The sequence below is a fragment of the Oryctolagus cuniculus genome, chromosome 5, assembly GCF_051225735.1.
Source record: "Oryctolagus cuniculus isolate XC-2025 breed Fujian yellow rabbit chromosome 5, ASM5122573v1, whole genome shotgun sequence".
NCBI classification, from domain to species: Eukaryota; Metazoa; Chordata; class Mammalia; order Lagomorpha; family Leporidae; genus Oryctolagus; species Oryctolagus cuniculus.
The window spans coordinates 16,063,751-16,086,765 of NC_142871.1; the positions used below are offsets into that span (position 1 = coordinate 16,063,751).

General features: G+C 40.2%; 1 protein-coding gene across 15 annotated transcripts in view; it reads right to left on the minus strand.

The window, feature by feature from the left end:
* Nucleotides 1-23,015, minus strand: part of ESR1 (estrogen receptor 1) — a 478,649-nt gene that overhangs the window by 277,486 nt on the left and 178,148 nt on the right. For 8 of the 15 annotated variants that reach the window (XM_089332575.1, XM_070073398.2, XM_008263698.5 and 5 more), the window contains exon 3: nt 4,077-4,273. In XM_089332575.1, coding sequence (XP_089188701.1) covers nt 4,077-4,273 — 197 coding nt within the window. The remainder of the gene's footprint in view (nt 1-4,076; nt 4,274-23,015) is intronic. The other 7 variants (XM_070073399.2, XM_070073401.2, XM_070073402.2 and 4 more) reach the window with 1 other exon arrangement.

Here is a 23,015-nt window from a genome sequence, read left to right on the forward strand (position 1 = left end):
TATCTTTCCTCCTGCTCTTTAATTCTTTGCTCATTGATATAAATGAACGTTAATCATCCACCAGACAGAATTTTAGTCAAGAGACCTTCCCTGAGAGCCTGATTTTCCCCCATAGTAGGACTGAGTAAAGTTTGGACTCCAGAGATACCAAATTCACCTCCATCTTCATCCTTATCACATTGTGATTCATTTGCAAGTTTATTTGCCCATCTCCATTTCTACAGAAGCTCAATGAGGGTAGGAATGGTCTGTTGTATTATTGTATCTGAAGGGCCTTGCACAGTGATTCACTTAGCAGAGGTATTCAATGAGTAAATGAATTAATTAATGAACTTAATAACTTTAAGTCCCTCATTATCTTTAAAAGTTAACAACTCCACTATGTTTCTAGGCTCCTTATACAACTTTAGATTGAATGTTCATCCCATTTAAGAAGCATTGTATAAGTGACTTCACTACATGATATTTAGGAAGTTCCTAAAATCAGGAAATTGTATTTTTATGGTAAAATTTCAGTGAACTCCAACTGGTTACACTACATATACAAGATAGGAAATAGATTTTTTGAAATCAGCACATCAATGCACTGCCATGTTTATTGTAACACTGTTCAAAATAGCCAAGATACAAACTCAATCAAGATGTCTAATGATTGATCAATGGGTTGAGAAAATGTGGTATATTCATATATACACAATGTAATATTATTCAGCTATAGAAAAGAATGAAATCCTGTTTGCAGGAAAATAGATGAAATTGGAGGGCATTTTGTTAAATGAAATAAGTCAGACACAGAAAGAAAAATACCTAATGCTACCTCTCATATTAAAGAAGGTAAAAACTTACCATAGAATAGTGATTGGCCGGCGCCACAGCTCACTAGGCTAATCCTCTGCCTTGCGGCGCCGGCACACCGGATTCTGTCCCGGTTGCCCCTCTTCCAGGCCAGCTCTCTGCTGTGGCCAGGGAGTGCAGTGGATGGTGGCACAAGTGCTTGGGCCCTGCACCCCATGGGAGACCAGGATAAGTACCTGGCTCCTGCCATCAGATCAGCGCGGTGCACTGGCCGCAGCGCGCTGGCCGCGGCGGCCATTGGAGGGTGAACCAACGGCTAAAGGAAAACCTTTCTCTCTGTTTTTCTCTCTCACTGTCCACTCTGCCTATCAAAAAAAATAAATTAAAAAAATTAAAAAAAAATAGTGATTGTTAGAGGCTAGGAAAACGAGAGAGATGGGGGTATAAACAGAAGTTGGATATCAGGAACCAAAACACAGACAGAAGGAATAAGTTCTAGTGTTCCACAGCAATATGGAGTCACTGCAGTTCATAATAGCATACCCATTACATGTCTTACAAAGAACTAGAAGAGACGTTCTTGAGGTCTCCACACATTAAGGAATGATAAGGAGATGGAAATTCTCATCACCTGATTTAATCAGTACATGATGTATGCATGTGTTGAAACATGACCTTGTGCCCCATAAAAACATGCAACCCAAAATAAAAATAAAAAATATTGTATTTGTATTACTTAAATACCAAAAACTAAATGCTTAAATTTTCAAAAATATTTGATTTTGACAAATTCTATACTAATAAATACACATTTTTACAACTCACATTTTCAGCACTGACTTTTCTTAAGTATATCTTGCATATGTATGTGTTTTCTGTTTTGTCTTTGGCTTAGAAATGACACTAAATGTGATGGTAATTTATATAATATCCTCCTAAATGCTGAAAAAATGTAATGAAAATAATTTGTGAGGATATCATTATTTTTTTTCTTGAGGGAGAGACATTTCTACTTTTCATAGCAGTAACTTCCCAATTACAATTAACAAAAATTTCTTTTCTTATCTTCATCTATTGTGTTCCTTACCTTTGTCATACAGTTAGCACTCCCTCTATACTCATCTATTTTCTAGTTGTGTCATGAGCCTGCCTCCTCAGATGAATTCCAAATGTGGGATTATGGGTTGCATGTTTACACATCTTTCAGTTTCCCTGACAACATCTAGACAGGCACAAGGTTAAATTCTCAATAAAATGTGAATAATCGGAACTTCAGATTTAAAGCCATCTATTCCCCTTCCATAAATAATGGTATTTATATACACGAAATCAATCAAACATTAAATTAGAGGTCAGCAAATTTATAGCCCACAGGCTAGTTCTGTTATCTATTTTTTTGAAAAAAAAAAAAAAAAAGCTTAATGGCGCAGCCACTCCCATCTATTTACATATCATCTATGGCTCCTTTCAGGCCACAATGCCAGAGTGGAGTATGCCCTGTACAGCTTAAATTAGTTAATGCCTGACCCTTTGCGGAAAACTATTACTGACCCCTGCTCTAAATCATTCTTTCCGATGAGGGAATTCAATCTCAGATAAACGATATATCAAAATGTGTTGTGAAATCTGTCCACCAACTATATCACTGTCAGATACTTTTTCACAACCAGATTAAATGTATGGTAAAAATAACAGCATTTTAGATTACAGAAAGCCAAATAAACTGTAAAACCACAAGTTAAGATGGTTGCCAAAAGACCTTTAAGGGCTTAATTAAAGTAAACCAAAATGTAAGTATTAAATTTGTGAATTAAATTTATCAGCTGGTATAATTAAAGAGTTGGTATGTACATAAACACATGAGCACACACATACACATATTTTTCTATCAGGGAATATTAATTTTTATAAAAATATCAACAAAAAAGTCCAAGTCTCACTGAAGAGTTGTAAAAGATGTTGAAAGCAATAAGTGTCAAGGAAAATGCTTTTAAAATGGACCACATTGACCCCACATGCTACTCTATTAAGAGATAAACAGCTTTAAAAAAAAAAAGAAAAGAAATCTCACTGTCAATGGAAGAAAAAACTAAACAGAGTATACCATCCCCCAGCTTTCATCTTCTATTACGGCAGGAATACAGCACAAAGTCCATAAAAATCACTTTTTCAGTCAGTCTCTATTAATTAATCAAATCTGGTTGTCAACAATTTACTTAACTCTGGATTTCTGAAGAGGAAATCATAAAAACTCCATCTGAAATATTCTTGTATTTATTACACTAAGCTTCACTTAAGCTTAAGTAAAGCAATAAAAGAGAGGAAAGTGACCCACTATAATGATCAAAAGTGAACTCAGGAAACCTACATCACTCTCAGACTCTGTTCCTGGTAGACAAAGATTGTACAGCATACATATTTTAGGTAGTAAAAATGATGTTTTCCCAGGCTATCATACACAAGGGGTCCTCCAAAAGTTCATGGAAAAACTGAAAAAACTATGCCTGGATTTCAAAAAAATTTTGCAACAAAATAAATTTATCTTTCAATTCCATTTTTCCATGAACTTTTTCAAGTGCCCCTATATAATACAATAATACAGGCACTTCTGGAGTAGAAATGAAATGCAACTAGCAGTATATTAAAAAAACTGCAATTGGTGAACTACAGACAGTATAAGTTTAAACTGGGTAGAAAAATTAGATGTTACAGTTGGATCCTTAAGATGGTCTGTCCCCTATCACAAGTCACCAGACATTGAGTATGCTCACGTTAGCAAGAGCTCACATCTTCCATTTAGACAAGAAAGGGATGGAAGAGGGAAGAAAAGAACAAGCTGAATCAGTATGGACCAAAGATCAGAACAGAATATTTATGTAGAAAAGTCCAACATAGAGAGATAACAATGTAGGACAATTAATATCACACATAGAAGCCTGGATACCTAAAAAACACAAACGTCCCCCTCTGCCATCTCCCGATTATGAAAGAAACAGCATTTCTGTATTCCTCAGACAACCAGCTATTGAAATCCTTCTCAGATAGGATTTGTTCAATATTGTTTAGACCTTGCCAAGTGGAGGAAACAGAATTACTGAGCCTCAGCTGCCTTGGCATCCATCGACTCCTCCTGAAATCCTGTCACTTCTCCATGTTTCCATCAAAGATACTAGAGAAACTATCAGGTAGCAGGTGTGTTTTTCAAATGGCTGATCATGTCTTCCTTCCTCCGCCCCATCTGCTCATAGGGTTAAAAATGGAGTAAGTGGTTTTAAACACACTATTACCTTGAATACTTCTCTTGAAGAAGGCCTTACAACCCTCACAGGACCAGACTCCGTAATGGTAGCCTGAGGCATAATCATTGCACACTGCACAGTAGCGCGTCTCCTTGGCAGATTCCACGGCCATGCCTCCTTTGTCACCAGTGCTGGCCAATCTCTCCCGGCCACCTTGGCGTCGGTTATCTGAACTTGGCCTGGGGAAGAAAAATGGGGAGAAAAAGACCACAGTGAATCCATTAACATTAGAAAAGCAAAACATTCACTCTCCTCTAAAGAATAAGAGGTTTGGGAGATGCAGCAGATCCACTTTATTCTGACATTTTGATATAATGAATCATAATGTAAGCTAATCTTTCATTACCACTTGCCTTCTGTTGCAGCAAAAGGTGTTTGACTATTATATTAACCTTGAAGGGAAATTGTTCATTGCAGACTTGCTAAAAAAAATAGACTGCCTACCCCAGAATATATTACCAAGAAAACAACAAAGTAAAATTAGCTGGTTTCTAATAGTCTTCATTTGCTCAGGGATTCACAATCAATGTAGAACCATCAGAGACCAATATTAATTCCAATTCTCCATCACACTAAGTGTCTTCAGGAAACAAAAGCAAGGCATAAAACAGCTGGAGCTTTTGGGGCTCAGAAGAACTGGTGAACAATACAGAACACATGTTGGAAAAAAATAATTCAAAATTTTATGCCATTATTACCAAGTAACCTTGAATATCAGTTTTTATAATATGGCTCTATCATTTGAGGATACTATTCAGTACCCAAAACTCCTCTTTAACAACATGCAGCATGCAGAACAAGAACAGAGAAACACAGGTGACCCCAACCCTTTAAAGATTCCATGGAAGAAGGATGTGTAAAAAAAAAAAAAAAAAAAAAACTAAGAGTGAACAATAGGAAATTTCTAGAAGAAGCAAGAAAATGGGAAAATAAAAAGCTCAGTACTACTAATTGGGACAGAGAAGTCCAATAAAACAAGAACTCGTAAGCTAAACATGGAAGTTCCAGCTAAACATGGAAGTTCCATCAGCTGGAAGAGTGGATGCATGTGAGGAAATAAAAATGAGTAAAAGCCATTCCTGTGAGAATTTAGAAGAGAACCAGAAGAGAAAGAAATGGGGTGGTAGCTAAAGAATATAAGACAAAGGGATTTTTAGAATGAGACTTGAGAAGAGACTCAAAGAATGGACCAGCAGAGGGAGAAAGGATGAAGATCCAGAGAACATGATAAAAGGATAAAAGCATGAGGGAAATGACAGCAGTTGAGATTACAGACACAGATGCAAGAAACAGCCTTAATGAAGACTCCTTTAAGCAGATTGGGAGAAAGAAGCTAGGAAAGAATTAGATGAGGTAAGTCTGTACATCTCATCTGACCAATATGGGGCATACAATATATTCACCCATGATTTGCTAGGCATATGTAAATAAAAGTGGCATGAGGGAATTAGAAGTACATGGCCAGAGACAGCACAATGCCTGGTGTGTAGCTGGCACCCAATATTTTTAGCCCAATGGAAGAGCACTTGAAGGTGTACAGGAAAGAGATATAGATACTAGAAGACTAGATGGAGGGGCCAGCGCTGTGACATAGTGGGTAAAGCCGCCGCCTGCAGTGCTGGCATCCCATATGGGTACCAGTTCAAGCCCCGGCTACTCCACTTCCAAAAGCATTAGAAGATGGCCCAAGGCCTTGGGCCCCTGGACCTGTGTGGGAGACTCGGAGGAAGCTCCCGGCTCCTGGCTTCAGATCACCGCAGCTCTAGCCATTGTGGTCAGTTGGGGAGCGAACCAATGGATGGAAGACCGACCAACAGACGGAAGGACAGACCGACTGACCGACCGACCTCCCTCTCTCTCTCTCTCTCTGTCTCTCCTTTTCTCCGTGTGGTTCTGACTTTCAAATAAATAAATAAATCTAAAAAAAAAAAAAAAGGAGACTAGCTGGAGTGGCAGTTCCTATAACATTCTTTTAAGCTTAAGATGAGATAAGGTAAATTAAAGATACATCTTGCAAGGGCTCTTGATTAAAGAAACTCAGGCTCCTGTCTCCATTCCCCACCCAGATAACCAGGACATACTAACCGTCACTGGTCTGTATCTTCACAAGACATATTTCTTTTTTGCTCAGATTTTACAACTGTCTCTTCCTCTTTATCACTCATCAATATGGTGTAAAACTTCGTGATGGAAGTTCTAAAACTACATTTACTGTGGGGAGCAACTGGGACTAGACTGTTACTGGAATTAAGACTTATTCTATGCATCTGCTCTCCCACAATATGGCGCTGGGAGAGGAGGAAACAGCTTCTAAACAGCTGCCTCCAGTTCAACCAATAAACAGCAGGACCTGCTCCTGATTGGAGGAGAGCAGCATACTCGGCGTGTGGGTAGCAGAGTTGGGATTGGTGGAAGAGGACTATAAAGGAGGAGAGAGACAACATGCACCGGGAACATCTATCTGAAGGAACACCTGAGCAGCCCCCGAACGAGCCAGCCGGCGGTGTGCCGCTCCCCCGCGGAAGTGGGGAAAGTGGCAGGGGGAACCACCCTTCCACAAGCCTTCCTGTGTCATTCCTCCGTGAAGAGGGGGAGCGACATAATGGTGCCATGACTCGGATATGAAGCCTAGGCAGGGTTTAGTGTCGTTCCTCCATAAAGAGGGGGAGCGACATAATGGTGCCGTGACTCGGATAGGAAACCTAGGAGGGAAGAAGCGGGAAGAAGTGGGAAAATACCGGAGAGAGAGACTAGCAAAGAGCCTAGGGAAAAGCTGGATGGAAAAAGTGCCGGAAGAAGTTAGGATTGAGGGCGAAGGTAAAGGCTGGAGGAAACATAGACTCGGATGCGGACTATGGCAGGGAAGCTAGGAGATTAAAAGCGAAAGTGAAAGCTAGAACAAACAGACCCGGATACGGACTGTGGGGAGAAGCCAGGAGAAATGAGAGGGGAATGTTGTTGGAAGAAAAGTTAGGAAACATACTGGGTAGAGAAAAATATGTTAGGGAGGATGAAGCCGTGGGGGCAGGCTGAGGCGGAGACGTAAGCTAGCTTGGGATTCATCAAGTCAGCCCGGGGAGCAAAAGGCGAAAAGCTAAAGCCAGAGGCAGAGACGCATCAGCTAGGTTGGAATCCATCAGATTAGCCTGGGGAGCAAAAGACGGGAAGCCAAACCGAAGCGGAGACGTGAGCTAGGTTGAATTCGCCAGGTTAGCCCGGGGAACTTAGACTGAATACCGGTGGCGGAAACGTGAGCTAGGCTGTGTGACTCGCAGAAGCCGCCGCGCGCAGAGAGAGTGCGCGGGGCACGAACCGGGAGAGCGCAAGAGGTGCGAGTAGAGAGAATGCGGGGCTGACGCGAAGGCCGTGGTGTGGGCGCAAAGGGTGCGGAGACCGCGGAGCGCTCGAAGCCAGGAAGCCGCGCAGAGCCGGGAAGCCACCACGGGGCAAGGCGCAGAGAAGCAGCCTCGGGGCAGGCGCCGGGAAGCCACGGGGATAAGAGAAACAGAAGTTTAGAAGTAAAATGAGAGAAATAGGAATGCTGGCAGATAGAAGTAAAATAGGAGAAATAGGAATGCCTGGAGATAGAGAAATAGAGAAAAATAAGGCCTCCCCACAACCTGGCAATGAGAGAGCTTGGATTCGGTCTGCCTGATTACCGAGGTGGTGAGCACCTGCGGGCGGCTAGCAGCTTATACGCCGCAGGTCACCGAAGACAGGCACCTTATCAACACCAATAAGTCTCCCCACAATACGGCAATGAGAAGGCTCGGATTCGGTTTGCCTGATTGGTAGGGCTTGTAAGCACCTGCAGGCAGTTCTAGCAGAGCAGAGCATGCGCTTCAGGGCACCGAACACAGGCACACATCAGCGCCTAAAAACCTCCTCAAAACATGGCAAAGAGAGGACCCGGATTCGGTTTGCCTGATTGGTAGGGCTTGTAAGCACCTGTGGGTAACTCCAGCAAGCAGAGCAGAGTGTGTGCCACGGGGCACCGAAGACAGGCACGTATCAACGCCAAAAATAAAAAGAAAGGGGGAACTGTGGGGAGCAACTCGGACTAGACTGTTACTGGAATTAAGACTTATTCTATGCATCTGCTCTCCCACAATATGGTGCTGGGAGAGGAGGAAACAGCTTCTACACAGCTGCCTCCAGTTCAACCAATAAACAGCAGGACCTGCTCCTGATTGGAGGAGAGCAGCATACTCGGCGTGTGGGTAGCAGAGTTGGGATTGGTGGAAGAGGACTATAAAGGAGGAGAGAGACAACATGCACCGGGAACATCTATCTGAAGGAACACCTGAGCAGCCCCCAAGAGAGCCGGCCAGTGGTGTGCCGCTCCCCCGCGGGAGTGGGGAAAGTGGCAGAGGGAACCGCCCTTTCACGGAGGTGGAAGGGATGGTAGCCAACCTGGGAAGAACCAGCAGCAAACCCGGGGAGGGCCGAGCAGACGAAAGAACAACGCAGGGTCCTGTGTCGTTCCTCTGTGAAGAGGGGGAGCGACATAATGGTGCCGTGACTCGGATATGAAGCCTAGGCAGGGTTTAGTGTCGTTCCTCCATGAAGAGGGGGAGCGACAATTTACCATAATATTCCCAAAATATCAGTTCCATGGGTTGAGTATGTCTAGTTTGCTCTGAGGTTGGCTGCCTCAAATAGGACTTTTTATTTTTTAATGATCGTTAGAGAGCACTGGCTTACAGTTGTCAATCCTAGTCCATGTTGTGTTATTTATCTCATTCTTTTTCACCATTATGCTGCTGAACTCCCCCTACCATCAGCCTCAAATCTTTTTATTCTTTATTTACTAGTATCTTATGCATGACTCAAGCCAATAGGTAACACTGGGAATTTTTAATGATAGAAGCATAGTGCCTTTGGGAATGACAAGTAGGGGGGCTGACAGATTCAGTGCCTTATAAACCTTAAAACTGTTGCAGCCCCAGTAACTTTCTTAGTGCCCCTCACATAGCAGCATTTAATACATGTTTATTGAATGAATGATTGAGTGAGTGAAGGAATAAATGACTGAAGCCAGTGAATAGTATATGCATAGGCAAAAGTTTCAAGGTATCAAATATCCTTCCACCCATCCCTGCATAAGAAGCAAGGTACTTTGTAATTGCGGCAAGAATATGCAGAAAATAAAATTTACCATTTTAACCATTTGCAAGTGCACAATTCATAAGTGTTAGGTATATTTACACTGCTGTACAACAAATCTTCAAAATTTCTCCATCTCACAAAACTGATGCTTTCTTCCCATTCAATAGTAACTGCTTTTTTTCCTCCCATCAGCTTCTAGCAACCACCATTCTACTGTATGTCTCTATAAATTATTCTTTAATAGCTAAATTAGAGAATCATACAATATTTATCATTATGCATCTGGCATATTTCACATAGTATAATGTCCTTAAGGTCCATCCTTAAGGTCACAGCATGTGTCAGAATGTATTATAATTTCTTAAAAACTGTATTTTATACCTTCCTGTGTATATACCCCGTTTTGTTTACCCAGTCATCCATCAACAGACATTTGAGACACTCCCATCTTTTAACTGTTGTAAATAATACTGCTATGAACATGGGCATACAAATATTTCTTTAAGACCCAACTTTTTAATTATTTTAGATATACACTTAGAAGCAGAACTACAGCATCATATGGTAATTTCATTTTTAATTTTTTGAGAAATCACCATATTGTTTTCCACAGTGGTTACATTCCTCTCAACAAGTCGCAGGGTTCTAATTAATCCATAATTTCATCAACCAATATTATATTATGTTCTTTTTTATAGTAGCCATTCTAATGAGTGTGAGAAGAATACTGAATTTTTTAGGTCAACTTTTGCAAGAATTCCTCTATTACCAGCTATGGCTTATCCTACCAACTCATAAGCTCTTTCCCATTCTGAACTCTATAGCAAGTTCTTCTTTCCTTCTCTTTTGCTACTAACACATCATTGTTTTCTTTTTTATTTATTTATTTTTTTATTTAATAAATGTGAATTTACAAAGTGCAACTTTTGTATTGTTGTGGCTCCCCCCCAACCTCCCTCCGTCCCGCGGCCCTCCCCTCTCCCACTCCCTCTCCCATCCCGCCCTTCATCGAGTTTCATTTTCAATTACCTTCATATACAGAAGATCAACTTAGTATACACTAAGCAAGGATTTCAACAGGCTGCACTCACACAACCGCACAAGGTATACGGTATTGTTCGACTAGGAGTGTTGTTTTTAAGTTTCATAGTAAAGCACATTAAGGACAGAGATCCCACGTGGGGAGCCTGTACTCAGTGACTCCCGTTGTTGATTTAACAATTGGCACTCTTATTTGTGACATCAGCAATCACCCGAGACTCTTGCTATGAGCTGTCAAGGCTATGGAAGCCCCTTGAGTTCACCAACTCTGAACTTGTTTAGTCAAGGCCATATCACAGTGGGGGTTCCTTCCTCCCTTCAGAGAAAGGCGCCTTCCTCCTTGATGGCCTGTTCCTTCTGCTGGGGTCTTGTTCACCAGGATCTTTCATTTAGATCATTTTTTTGCCACCGTGTTATGGCTTCCCATGCCTGTAACACATCATTGTTTCCATTAATTCATCACCTTCTCCACTGAAGTCTGCATAGTTCCTGGTGTCTTGTTTATCTTTGAAAGCCAAGTACTTCAAGCATAGTGCCTCAGCCAGAATAGAAGTTCAATAAATATTGATATCAAATAAATAAATCAATTGCTGAGCCAATGTGATCATTTTCATAATGTAATTTTTTAAAAAGTTTTAAAGATATATGAAAAGATCACTTTCCATAGAACTAGGAGATATGCATGCTGTCAGCAAAATATCATTCATTTTTACTTTTATGTTTGAGATAACTACCCGTGATTACTGAAAGTGAAATGCAGATACAGTGTATAAGTAAAGGGTATTCAACAGAGAGTGAGGGATAACACAGGCCATATTTACTGTCCATAAGGCAACTTTTTAGTCAACATGGAAAAAAAATATGTGTATTGCCAATTACCATTTGGGCCCACAGACCATGACAACACTTAAACTGTCATGAGAAAGCATATCAAGCAGATTCAACTAAGAGGTAGGAGAGGTCTTCCCCTGGGCTGCAGAGCCCTGTGGCACCTTGAAAATGTCTTGAGTATCCATCATATAAAGTTGATTTGGCATAACTGCTCTGGACAGAGAGCTATGTCTTAACTCATCCAAATTATTCTCAGTGGAAAAGATCAGAGTGTGAGCTGTCCATGTCTGGGCTCAGATCTGATCAAATATTGGGTCAGGTACACCTAGGCTTATCAAAAGTACTGTGTTTGTATCATTCCCAACATATGGGCTTGGTTGGGGATCTCAGCCTCACCTCTGTCTGCCTCTCTTCTTTGCCGTGGCTCACTGAACCTGTCATAAACCTGGTATTTTTAGCTTCACATCCCTTATTATGAAGTGCTTATTCCACATTTAACTTAATCTTCCTTTCTCTTACCCAGCCTGATGTTCTTTGGTTTCTATTTTTTTTTTTCCCCGCAAAGAAACCTTTTATTTAATGAGTACAAATTTCATAAGTGCAGCTTTAGGAAAATAGTGATTCTTCGTGGCATACATGCCCTCCAACCCCTCCTGCCATCCCACCTCCTCCTCCCTCTCCCATTCCCAGTCCTAGATTCCATTAAGATTCATTTTCAATTAACTTCATACACAGAAGACCAATTCTATACTAACTAAAGATTTCAACAGTTTGCACACGCACACACACACACACACACAAAAGTGTTTGAGAACAAGTTTTACAGTTAATTCTCATAATACAACTTATTGAAGACAGAGGTCCTGCATGGGAATTAAGCGCACAGTGACTCCTGTTATTAATTTAACAACACATTTATGTATGACGTCAATGATCACCTGAGGCTCTTGACATGAGCTGCCAAGTCTATGGAAGCCTTTTGAATCCACAATCTCTGTCAGTATTTAGACAAGGCCATAAGCAAAGTGGAAGTTCTCTCTTCTCTTAGGAGATAAGTACACCCTTTTTGGATGGCCTCTTCCATCCAGTGGGGTCTCTTTCATAGAAATCCTTCATGTAGGACATTTTTTTGCCACAGCATCTTGGCTTTTCATGCCTGAAAAGCTCTCATGGGCTTTTCAGCCAGACCAGGATGCCTTTAAGGGCTAATTATGAGGTCAGAGTGCTGTTTAGGGCCATTTGTCATTCTTTGAGTCTGCTGTGTGGACTGTGACCCATGTTGGAACATTCTCTCCTTTTTAATTTTTTTTTTTTGCTTGGATCCTGTCTTGCAATTCTGATCTTGTGTCATCATCTTCTGATCTTATTCTATTTATCCTATTTTTGTTAACTCTTAAAACATGCATAGAGATATTCAGCTTTCCCTCAGTCTCTTTACTGCTGAGATTCAGCCATGTCCAAGCACCCGTAACTGCACAGTCAAGTCCCTCCACAGGGGATCCCAGGTCTGATCTACTCAAGAAGCTTCTGTAGATTGCTAAGAGTCAGCAAGTCACATTTTCCTTGTTCTTGTGACTGTGAATATCTAAGTGGTGATGCTGCCTAAGATTCTTCCTTCTCCATTAAAATTCATGAAATTTAGCTACAGGCTGGTATCCTAGGGAAAGGTTTATCATGCATTATGGATTTCAGTCAAACCTCTGCTCTGTGAACTCCTTGACCCACAATTCCAATGGTAAAAGTTTAAAGGACTTGGAAGATAGAATGGTACCTTAAGAGTTTGACAATAACCTGAGTCTTATTTTGGTACACAGAAATTATGATACTTCCTTTGTTTTAATACACAATATCTTTTTTAACTTTTATTTAGTAAATATAAATTTCCAAAGTACAGTTTATGGATTATAACGGCATGCCCCCCATAACTTTCCTCCCACTCGCACCCCTCCCATCTCCCAATCCCTCTCCCCTTCCATTCACATCAAGATTCATTTTCAATTATTTTTATATACAGAAGATTGATTTAGTATATATTAAGTAAAGATTTCATCAGTTTGCACCCACATAGAAACACAAAGTGTAAAATACTGTTTCAGTACTAGTTATAGCATTACTTCACATTGGACAACAATTAAGGACAGATCCCTCATGAGAAGTACACAGTGACTCCTGTTGTTGACTTAACAATTTGACACTCTTGTTTATGGCGTCAGTAATCTCCCTAGGCTCTAGTCATGAGTTGCCAAGGCTATGGAAGCCTCTTGAATTCGCCGACTTCAATTTATTCAGACAGGGTCATAGCCAAAGTAGAAGTTCTCTCCTCCCTTCAGAGAAAGGTACCTCCTTCTTTGATGGTCCCATTCTTTCCACTGGGATCTGACTCGCAGAGATCTTTCATTTAGGGTTTTTGTTTTTTTTTTTTTTTTTTTTTTGGCCAGAGTGTCTTGGCTTTCCATGCCTAAAATACTCTCATGGGCTCTTCAGCCATATCTGAATGCCTTAAGGGCTGATTCTGAGGCCAGAGTGCTGTTAAGGACATCTGCCATTCTATGAGTTTCAAAAGAAACAGTCAGGAAACTGAAGAGGCAACCGACAGAATGGGAAAAAATATTTGCAAACTATGCAACAGATAAAGGGTTGATAACCAGAATCTACAAAGAAATCAAGAAACTCCACAACATCAAAACAAACAACCCACTTAAGAGATGGGCCAAGGACCTCAATAGACATTTTTCAAAAGAGGAAATCCAAAGGGCCAACAGACACATGAAAAAATGTTCAAGATCACTAGCAATCAGGGAAATGCAAATCAAAACCACAATGAGGTTTCACCTCACCCCGGTTAGAATGGCTCACATGCAGAAATCTACCAACAATAGATGCTGGCGAGGATGTGGGGGAAAAGGGACACTAACCCACTGTTGGTGGGAATGCAAACTGGTCAAGCCACTATGGAAGTCAGTCTGGAGATTCCTCAGAAACCTGAATATAACCCTACCATACAACCCAGCCATACCACTCCTTGGAATTTACCCAAAGGAAATTAGATTGGCAAACAAAAAAGCTGTCTGTACATTAATGTTTATTGCAGCTCAATTTACAATAGCTAAGACCTGGAACCAACCCAAATGCCCATCAACAGTAGACTGAATAAAGAAATTATGGGACATGTACTCTATAGAATACTATACAGCAGTCAAAAACAATGAAATCCGGTCATTTGCAACAAAATGGAGGAATCTGGAAAACATCATGCTGAGTGAATTAAGCCAGTCCCAAAGGGACAAATATCATATCTTCTCCCTGATCGGTGACAATTAACCAAGCACCAAAAAGGAAACCTGTTGAAGTAAAATGGACACTATGAGAAACAGTGACTTGATCAGCCCTTGTCCTGACTGTTGATATAAAATTTAACACTTTATCCCTTTTAGCATTTTTTTTTGTTCCAATACTACTGGTTGAACTCTGTAATTAACACACAATTATTCTTAGGTGTTTAAATTTAACTGAAAAGTGACCCCTGTTAAATATAAGAGTGGGAGTAAGAGAGGAAGGAGATGTACAATTTGGGACATACTCAACTGGATTTGCCCCAAATGGTGGAGTTAGAAATGTGCCAGGGGATTCTAATTCAATCCCATCAAGGTTGCATGTACCAATGCCATCTCACTAGTCCAAGTGATCAATTTCAGTTCACAATTGATCATACTGATAGGTCTAAGAGTCAAAGGGATCACACAAACAGAATAGTGTTTGCTAAAACCAACTGATAGAATAAAAAAGGGAGAGAATGATCCTTTTTAATTCTCTTACCAGACACTTGATTTTATTTATACGATGCCTTTAACAATTAATCCCATCTACATGATCACTTTAACACTTAATATGGTCACTTTAACACTGAACATGCCATTTTTACCAGCCAGCTTAATGGGATTTGGGGTCCAATGGTAAGTTTTTACACTGTACCCATAGAAGTAATTCGTAGGAAGGAATGCAGAACAGTACAGCTTTATGGTTACAAACTTCCTCCTCCCTCTCTTATTCCCACTCTTATTTTTTACTGAGATCTATTTTTTTTTTTTTTTGACAGGCAGAGTGGACAGTGAGAGAGAGAGAGACAGAGAGAAAGGTCTTCCTTTTGCCGTTGGTTCACCCTCCAATGGCCGCCACAGCTGGTGCGCTGCAGCTGGCGCACTGCGCTGATCTGAAGGCAGGAGCCAGGTGCTTCTCCTGGTCTCCCATGGGGTGCAGGGCCCAAGCACTTTGGGCCATCCTCCACTACCTTCCTGGGCCACAGCAGAGAGCTGGCCTGGAAGAGGGGCAACAAGGAAAGAACCCGGTGCCCCAACCGGGACTAGAAACTGGTGTTCCAGCGCCACTAGGTGGAGGATTAGCCTATTGAGCTGCGGCGCCAGCCCTGAGATCTATTTTCAATTGACTTTGTATACATATAATTGTGTTAAGTAAAGAGTTCAACAAATAGACACTTCTCAAAATGTCAATTTCACTTCTACAGATTTTCTTTAGGTGCTTTATTAGTTCTCACAGATCAGGGAGAACATACGGTATTTGTCCCTGTATGACTGACTTATTTCACTAAGTATGTTTTCCAGATTCATCCATTTTGTTGCAAGGACCAGATTTCATCTTTTTTAATGCTGTGTAGTATTCCATAGAGTACATATCCCACAATTTATTTAAACAGTCTTCTGCTGATAGGTATTTAGGTTGATTCCATGTCTTACCTATTGTGAAATGAGCTGCAGTAAACATGGGGGTACAGTTAACTCTTTTATTTGTTGATTTCATTTCACTTGGGTAAATACCCAAGAGTGGTGGCTGGGTTGTATGGTAGGACTATGTTCAGATTTCTGAGGTATCTCCAAACTGTATTCCATAGTGGTTTCACCAGTTTGCATTCCCGCCAACAGTGGATTAGGATATCTTTTTTCCCCCCGACATCCTCACAGCATTTGTTGTTTGTTGATTTCTGTATAAAAGCCATTCTAACTGGGGTGAGTGAAACCTCACTGTGGTTTTGATTTGCATTTCCTGATGGTTAGTGATCCTACACATTTTTTCTTTTCTTTTTTTTCAATTTCTTAAGCAATTTTATTTCCTTTAAGATTTGTTTTCCCTTCAATTTTAACTTTTTTTTAACTTTTATTTAATGAATATAAATTTTCAAAGTACAGCTTATGGATTACAATGGCTTCCCCCGCATAACGTCCCTCCCACCCGCAACCCTCCCCTTTCCCTCTCCCTCCCCCCTTCCATTCACATCAAGATTCATTTTCGATTCTCTTTATATACAGAAGATCAGTTTAGCATACATTAAGTAAGGATTTCAACAGTTTGCTCCCACACAGAAACATAAAGTGAAAAATACTGTTTGAGCACTAGTTATAGCATTAAATCTCAATGTACAGCACACTAAGGACAAAGGTCCTACATGAGGAGTAAGTGCACAGTGACTCCTGTTGTTGACTTAACAAATTGACACTCTTGTTTATACACATTTTGTCATATGTCTGTTGGCCATTAGGAGTTCCTCTTTTGAAAAATTTGTTTAGGTCCTTTTCCCATTTCTTAACTGGGTTGTGTATTTTGTTGTTGTGGAGTATCTTGATTTCTTTATATATTCTGGTTATTAATCTTTTATCAGTTACATGGTTTGCAAATATTCTCTCCCATTCTGTCAATTCCCTTTTCACTTTCCTGTTTCTTTTGCAGTGCAGAAGCTTCTCAATCTGATGTAATCCCATTTGTTAATTTTGGCTCCAATTGCCTGTGCCTCCGGGGTCTTTTCTGAGAACTCTTTGCCTGTGCCAATATCTTTCAGGGTTTCCCCAGTGTTCTTTTAATTTTATGGTATCAGTTCATAGATTTAAGTCTTTAATACATTTTGAATGGATTTTTGTGTAAGGTGTAAGATAGAAGACCTTCTTCATACTCCTCCATGTGGAAATGCAGTTTTCACAGCACCATTTGTTGAATAGACTGTCCTTGATCCAGGGATCAGTTTTATCTCTTTGGTCAAATATAAGTTGGTTGTAGATGCTTGGATAGATTTCTGGCATTTCTATTTTGTCCCATTCGTTTATCCATCTTTTTATACCACTATCAGTCTGTTTTTATTATAACTTTCTTGTAGTATATCCTGAAATCTGGTAATGTGACGCTCTGACTTTGTCTCTGTTGTATGATATTGCTTTAGCTATTTGAGTTCTTCTGTGTTTCCAAATTAATTTCAGCATAATTTTTCTAGATCTGAGAATAATGTCTTTGGTATTTTGATTGGTATCACATTGAATCTGTAAATTGCTTTTAGAAGAATGGACATTTTGTTTATATTGATTCTTCCAATCCATGAACATAAAATTTTTTCCATTTTTTATCTTCTTTTAGTTCTTTCTTTAAGATTTTGTAATTCTCGTCATAGAAATCTTTAACGTCCTTGGTTAAACTTATTCCAAGATATTTGATTATTTTTAGCTGTTGTGAATGGGATTGATCTTAGATGTTCTTTCTCAGCTGTGGCATTGTCTGTGTATACAAAGGCTGTTGAATTTTTTGTATTGACTTTATATCCTACTATGTTACCAAACTCTCCTCTGAGTTCCAATAGTCTCTTGGTAGAGATTTTTGGATCCCAAATATATGGAATTATGTCATCTGCAAACACGAGTAGTTTGACTTCCTCCTTCCCAATTTGTATCCCCTTGACTCCATTTTTTGCCTAATGGCTCTTTGCCTAATGGCTCTGTCCAAACCTTCCTATTAATTTCTGATGATTCTTTTTATTTCTGTGGTGTCTTTTACATTTCCTTTTTCATCTCTGATTTAATTGATTTGGGTCTTCTCTCTCCTTTTCTTGGTTAGTTGAGCCAATGATGTGTCAATTTTTTTGTTGTTTTTTCAAAAAAAACAGATCTTCATTTTGCTGATTTTTGCATTTTTTGTTTCAATTTTGATGATTTCTTTTCTAATTTTAATTATTTCTTTTCTCCTACTGGTTTTGGGTTGGGCTTGTTTTGTTGTTTCTCTAGATCTCTGAGATGCATTGATAGCTCATTTATTTGGTGCCCTTCCAATTTCTTGATGTAGGCATCAATTGCTATAAACGTTCCTCTTAACATTGTTCTTGCTGTACCCAGTAAGTTTTGATGTGTTGTATCATGTTCATTTGTTTACATAAGTTTTTTGATTTCTCTTTTGATTTCTTTTATGACCCACTGTTCATTCAGGAGCTTGTTGTACAGTCTCTATGTGTTTGTGTATGTTCTAGAGATTCCTGAGTTACTGATTTTCAGCTTCATTCCATTGTGGTCAGAGAAGATGCAGGGTATAATTTCTTTTTTTTTTTTTTAAATCTACTGAGACTTGCTTTATGGCCCAGCATGTGCTTAGTCCTAGAGAAAATTCTGTGCACTACCAAGAAGAATGTATATTCTGCAACTGTAGGATGAAAAGATCTGTAGCTATCTGTTAGGTTCATTTGGTCTATAGTGTCGATTAACTCTGCTTTTTCCTTATTGATTTTCTGTCTGGTTGACCTGTCCATTGCTGAAAGTAGGGTATTTAACTCCCCATTTATATTGCACTGGAGTCTATGTCTCCCTTTAGGTCCCTTAACATTTCTTTTAAATAGCCAAGTGCTCTGCAATTACGTGCATATATATTTATAATAGTTACATCTTCCTGTTGAATTGATTCCTCAAGCATTACATAGTGCCCTTCTTTGTCTATTTTAACTGATTTTGTGTTAAAATCTATTTTGTATGATGTTAGGATGTCTACACCAGCTCTTTTTTGGTTACTGTTAGCATGGAATATCTTTTTCCATCCTTTCACTTTCAGTCTGTGTGCATCTTTGTTGGTGAGATGCGTTTCTTGTAGGCAGCAAATAGATGGGTTTTGCTTTTTAATCCATTCAACAGGTCTGTGTCTTTTAACTGGAGAAGTGATGCCATTTACATTCAACGTGACTATTGATAAGTAATGACATCGCCCTGCCATTTTTCCATAAACATCCCTATTTTTTACTTTGGATTTCCTTTGTACTTTTATTTTTTTTATTTTTTTGACAGGCAGAGTGGACAGTGAGAGAGAGAGACAGAGAGAAAGGTCTTCCTTTGCCGTTGGTTCACCCTCCAATGGCCGCCGCGGCCGGCGTGCTGCGGCCGGCGCACCGCGCTGATCCGATGGCAGGAGCCAGGAGCCAGGTGCTTTTCCTGGTCTCCCATGGGGTGCAGGGCCCAAGCACCTGGGCCATCCTCCACTGCACTCCCTGGCCACAGCAGAGAGCTGGCCTGGAAGAGGGGCAACCGGGACAGAATCCGGCGCCCCAACCGGGACTAGAACCCGGTGTGCCGGTGCCGCAAGGTGGAGGATTAGCCTAGTGAGCCGCGGCGCCGGCCCTCCTTTGTACTTTTACTAAGAGATTTCCTTCCTTTGCCTTCTTTTGTGGTGATGATAATATTTCTGTGTTTCTGTGTGCAGCACACCCTTAAGCATCTTCTGCAGAGCTGGATAGGTAGTGACAAATTCTTTCAGTTTCTGTTTGTCATGGAATGTCTTTACTTCACCTTCATTCATAATTGGGAGTTTTGCAGGGTATAGTATTCTGGGTTGACAGCTCTTTTCTCTTAAGACTTGGAATATATTTTTCATTTCTCTCCTAGCTTGTAGGGTTTCTGATGTCAGCTGTGAGTCTAATTGGAGATCATATGAAAGTAATCTGGCATTTCTCTCATGCACATTTTAGAACCTTCATATTTTTCTGTGGAAAGTTTGATTACAATGTGTTGAAGATCTTTTCTGGTCATGTCTATTAGGAGTTCTATGTGCTTTCTGTACTTAGATGTCCCTTTCTTTCTCCAGATTAGAAAAATGTTCTATTATTTCACAAAAAAAAGGCCTTCTAATCCTTTCTCTCTTTCCACACCTTCAGGAGCTCCTAGAACATGTATGTTGGGTTGATTGTATCCTATAGATTACCAACAGTGTGTTTTAGTTTTCTAATTTCTTCTTGTGTTTGGTCTGACTGTATAATTTCCTGTGTTTTTTCTTCTAAGTCAGATATTCTTTCTGCTGCTTCACCAATTCTATTAAGGTTTTTTATTGCATTTTTTATTTGTTCTATTGAATTCTTCATTTCCAAGATTTCATTTTAAGATCTAAATTTCATAGGAGAAATTTTCTTTCATATCATGTATGAATTTCATTAGTTTGTGCATTTGCTTCTGATTACTTCTAAGTAATCATATTATCAATTTTTTTAATTCCATTTCTGGCATTTCTTCAGTCTCATCATCTTCACAATCTAGTATTGAAGTATTGTGTTATTTGGGGGTTGTCATGTTGTCTCCCTTATTCTTTATTCTTGAATTGGTACATTTTTTTATTCGGCATTTATGGAGATACTCATAGGTTTCTTTGTTTTTTCAATGTGGCGGCTTTTATCTTCAGACTAAGTCTGTGTGGATTAGTGGAGTGTCCGATTTCAGGGAATACCTAGAAGCATGTTATGGGAGTGGCCAAGGAGTTCTGTTCAATGCTCCAGGATGAAGGGCGTGTCTGAGGTGACACACCATGTTTGGCATGGTAAATTATTTGTTTTTAAATCAGGCTTGTTCTTGTTTATTGGCATAGACTCAGCTGAGCTCCTTTCCTCAAAGGAGACCAGTGCCTGAATGCTAACCCCAATGGGTATATTATTCGTCTGCTCTGCCATAAGGACCACATAAAGGATCTATATAGTCTTCAGTGTAAGCTCAAATACCCCAGCAATGTCCCTCACCAGATAACCGGGGATCCCTGAGCATGTGGAGCCTCCCACAGTGACTGTCCAATCTCCCAGCCACACACTGTCCTCCCACACTGTCTCAGGTTTTCACAGTCCCAGGACACAAGCCTCCCACAGTCACAAACAGCCAGCACCCTGTCTGTTCTCCCCACCAGTCTCCTGAGTGTCTGCTTGGCCGGTTGCTGGGTGCGGACATGAGCTGGCGCAGCTGTTATGTATTTCCAAAATGGTGCTTGCTCTCTACCAGTTTGTTACAGGATGCCATTGCAGGATGATTGGTGAGAGAGAAAACGTGCCCCTCCTTTGTTTTTTCTCCTCTAGTCTGGCAGGTGCACTATCTCCCACAAGGCTCCAAGCCGGATTCCCTCTAGGCTCTTCCTGAAGCTTTTTTGCTAGTCACTTGGGCTGCTGCTGTGTGGTCTCACCTCTCTCCAACTCTGATGCAGAAGATCTCAGCTGCTGGGGTCCTAGGTTGTGCACGTCCTCACCCTCCAAATAGGTCCACTGTGTCCCTCCAATTTGTGTAGAGTTTCCTCTGCTGTTTTCTCCCTAACTCTTCCCTGAGATTGCCTCCACCTCCACCTTTAACCCGTTAGGTCTGCCCCTCTACTTTTATAAGACCAAAATTAACCACTATCATTATTTTCCTGTTCAAAATCGCTCCAAGTTCTGCCTTCCAAAAATGGTGCTTCACAAATCCTAAGAAAGCTTATCCTGTATAAGTGAAGGTTTGACTATAATAAATAAAATTTACTTATACATATTTTATAAATACATAAAATGATTCTTTATCAAACTTGCTAAAATACCTCCTTTCTTGTAAAATCTTCATCTCTTTCTCATTGAATTGTCAACAAACTTATACAATTTCTTATCTTGGGTAAAGGCTTTCTAATAAGAATCAAGCTAAGAAGTTGACCAGCTTACCAAGCTACATTTCCGAACATTAGATGCTCTTCAGTCTCACAAACAACTTTGAAGATTATCTGGGGAGAGGGGCCAGCAATGTAGATTAAGCCTCTATCTGAGCTGCTGGCATCCCATATGGGTACCTGTTCATGTCCCAGCTGCTCCTCTTCCAAGCCAGCTCTCTGCTATGGCCTGGGAAAGCAGTGCAAGATGGCACAAGTGCTTGGGCCCCTGCATCCACACAGGAAGAAGCTCCTGGCTCCTGGCTTTGGATTGGCCCAGCTCTGGCCATTGCGGATATTTTGGGGAATGAACCAGTGGATGGAAGACCTCACTCTGTCTCTCAAACTCTCAAATAAACTCTCAAATAAATAAATAAAATAGATTATCTGGGGAAAAGATAGTAGAAGCTTAAATGAAAAATTAAGGGATGTCTTATATGAATACCTCAGCACACTAAAACCATGAAGCACACAAGTGGCCAAGAAACAGAATATTCACAGAGCACGGATGGCCAGAAGCCTGGGAGGCAATGCAAAACGGACAGCGGCATCACTTCACCTTTGCAAACTAGAAATTCAACTGCTGGGGATCAGTTCCATGTTCATTACACTAATTGACTACTAAACATTTCCAATTGGATGTCCAACTGATACTGCACATTTAACATACCAAAGGGAGATATCTGAAGACATCCATATAGGGTCCAGAAAACACTCTCTTGGACAACGTAAAAATGTAGCACAATAAAAAACATTTGAAATGGTTTTTATTAAGCAAAGGAAAAGTGTGAAGTTTACTGAAATCAAATACTGTTGGTTGTTTTCCCAACCATATATAAGGATACCAGCTATCCAAAAGCATATGATTAGCCAAGCATTTTTTTATTTAAAATCCTTGATTTCTAAAGGAAATATTTTTGCAAAACTAAATTAAAAGAATTAACATATGTCCACTCCCTAGAAATGTGGTTTAATTACGTGCTAGAGAGAGAACTTTTTAAGGTTCCTTTACCAAATCAAGCCCCCAAAGTTAAGTACACTCAAAATTCTTTTCACTTTTTCTTTTCTAATTTTTTTCTTTTCTTTATTTGAAAGGAGAGGAACACAAAGAGAGGGAATGACAGAAAGAGATGTTTCTTCCACTGGTTCACTCCCCAAAAGGCTGCAATGGCCAGAGCTGGGTTGATCTGAAGCCAGGAGCCAGAAGCCTCATCC